The sequence below is a fragment of the Papilio polytes genome, unplaced genomic scaffold (genome assembly GCF_000836215.1).
Source record: "Papilio polytes unplaced genomic scaffold, Ppol_1.0 DF823177.1, whole genome shotgun sequence".
Taxonomy (NCBI): Eukaryota; Metazoa; Arthropoda; class Insecta; order Lepidoptera; family Papilionidae; genus Papilio; species Papilio polytes.
In genome coordinates, this window is record NW_013526027.1 from 3,416,099 (window position 1) to 3,418,608 (window position 2,510).

The window sequence follows — 2,510 nt, forward strand, 5'->3', positions numbered from 1 at the left end:
GGCACCTCCGTCCGCGCCCCTCGGCGGCCTGGTGCCGATCAGGAACCCGCTGTACGACCAGACCGGCCTCACCTCCTCCGTGCTGTTGCAGCCTTTGAACGAGGTGAGAACTATCAAAAATAATTAGAAACTATTAAAGTAAATATTTTAGTTAATATTAACAGTGACTTTAATTTATTTAGACTAGTACGAGAAAATGAAATAGCTAAATGTATCTGTTCTTTGCAGATGATTTCAACACCGATCGGTATATCGATACAAACCCAACCACCGGTGCTGTACCCGCCGCCCGCTGACTCCGGCCCGCCAGCCGATGCGAACCAAAATGAACCTTACACAGGCGCCGTAGAGTCCACAGCGACCGACACAGACAGTAATGCTCGTGACACACAACAGAGTGAGTTGTACGCAGAGTATTTATCTAATCCCTACAATGAAACTAAGGAGGTGACTTTAAGCGACTATGATCCTGAAGAGAATCGCTACTTATCCGGCTCGAGGGACCAAAGTGTGCAGCCTCACAGGTCCTTTAGCGCGACCACCACGCCCAGCCACAGCGGACATCTAGCTCAGTTCCTCTCCACAGAGAATGTGAGGAAGGAATCGAGTAGTATTTTCAATTTCTCCAATTATTTCGGTACCGGTAACGACTTGGCTAACCCCGGCTCTGAGCTCTTCGACACCTTAACTACTGCACAGGAAGGATAGCTTAATTCCATTTATCAACTAATTGACTGGGAGAATACTGTTCTGTTTTTATTTTATCTTAGCAATCGGTTATTGTTATTGCTACGTCCTATATAAAAGTATTTTGTACGACGCTGAATGTTATGTTTCTAGAAATTTCTTCTGTTTGATTAGGTTGTAATGTTAAACTGTTATTTGTGAATTACTAAACTAAAATTATTTAAACATAATGTCCAGTTTACATTATTCTAATGCAGCGATTATAATCAGCGATGAACCTGGAGATATGTAAACCTAGGGCATTTCAATTGGACTGGAATGTAAAATTATGTGTACACTAAGTCAGAAGGACGAGACAAGTCGCAGTATAATCAACAATTTATTTGTGTCAGTGTAAATGTTATTATAATTAGAAAGTGACAAATGGCCTATTTATAATCTACACGTAGTTTTTAAAGTACGAAATTAGACAATTTTTTAATAAAATTAGTGTGTCAATATTGCTTTTATTAAAAGAGAAAGGACATTTTTAATACGATTTTCTTTCTAACATTCCATATTTTATTTTTGTAAAAAAACTTGTAGCCTAATATTTGTAAACTATACAATGTCGTTTGATGTTTTAAATCCGTAACGAAGTGACGTTTGGAAAGTAAAGTTCAGGGTTCGTGTCGCGGGAACGTAAATTGTAAATGATGTAATTATTTATCAAATGTTATATCTTTGTATAGAGAGCTATGTATATCTAATTATTGATGTAATATATGTTTGGAAATTTATTAATAATACATGTTTCAATATATCATTGGAGTTTTATTTTTATTCCAAAACCTGATGACAAATTTTCAAACTCACTGAATACACACGTGAACATCTACGGATGTACAGGGTCATTGGTAATTCGACGTATTCCCGCTAGGAGGTTATAAACCATTTCGGTAATTTTAACACCCATTTGCATTGCAAAAGTTAACAATTTTTGAATAATCATTACTATTTTCTTTATAAATCTAAACTACAACTTCAAACGTATATTTTAAAAAAAACTATTTATTTCAACTTAATTTTTTCTTCTGATTTATAGAAAGCCTAAAACAATATAATTCTTAAGCTCGATTTTTTTAATTGGACAGATAATTGATGTTTTAAATTTGTTAAATAATCTGTTTTTATAGGTTTTCATAAATCTGACGAAAAAATAACCTGTAAATAAACTGTCAATATTATACCTGACTTATATGTGCATAATTTGTATCAGTCGGATTTAACATCTTGAGCTTTACGCACGACTTTTATTTCGGACACCACACTTACCAACATTATAAATGTGAAACTTTAGATGGAGGGATTTGTTGGAGCTTGTAGTCTAAACGGCTTAACAGATCTCGATGAAATTTAGCGTACATGTAGAGGTTAGTCTTTTGTTTGGTTGAACACATAGGCTTCTTTTAATTACACGCGGACTGAGTTCCGGGCGTAAAGTAGTAATTAATAATTTTTTTAAGTTGCATATCAAACTAAAAAAATTCTAAAAACCACCGCAAACGTTCCCCTCTATCATCTAACAGGAATACGTCGATTTATCAATAACTCTGTAGGTATACGGGAATAGGTTTTTTTTTGTTAAAATTCAAACAATTCATGATAAATAAAAATCAACAATATATTTTAATAAAAATTTACACTATTTACATATTTGTACAAAACACTGAGAACCGCCTTCACAGAAGGCATCACTCACACAGTTCATTGTCACTCATTGTTACTGTAGTCTGTCAGTGTCTACCATATAAGACGCGATCACACGCGCGACACGTGCGGCG

At 35.2% G+C, this 2,510-nt stretch overlaps 2 protein-coding genes across 2 annotated transcripts in view; both read left to right on the top strand.

Annotated features, from left to right (window-relative positions):
* The window catches only part of LOC106105084 (Golgi-specific brefeldin A-resistance guanine nucleotide exchange factor 1), a 19,680-nt gene extending 19,471 nt beyond the window's left edge, over positions 1-209 (top strand). The window contains exon 25 of the mRNA XM_013285310.1: positions 206-209. Within this exon, the coding sequence (XP_013140764.1) occupies positions 206-209 (4 nt within the window). The remainder of the gene's footprint in view (positions 1-205) is intronic.
* LOC106105104 lies at positions 7-1,231 on the top strand. The gene is made up of 2 exons (XM_013285331.1): positions 7-103; positions 229-1,231. The coding sequence occupies exon 2, from the start codon at positions 229-231 to the stop codon at positions 706-708; it is 480 nt and encodes a 159-aa protein (XP_013140785.1). The 5' UTR covers positions 7-103; the 3' UTR covers positions 709-1,231.
* Positions 1,232-2,510: the final 1,279 nt, after the last annotated feature.

Coding starts and splice junctions, on each gene's coding strand:
- LOC106105104 (XM_013285331.1), top strand. CDS start 229: ATGATTTCAACACCGATCGGTATATCGATACAAACCCAACCACCGGTG.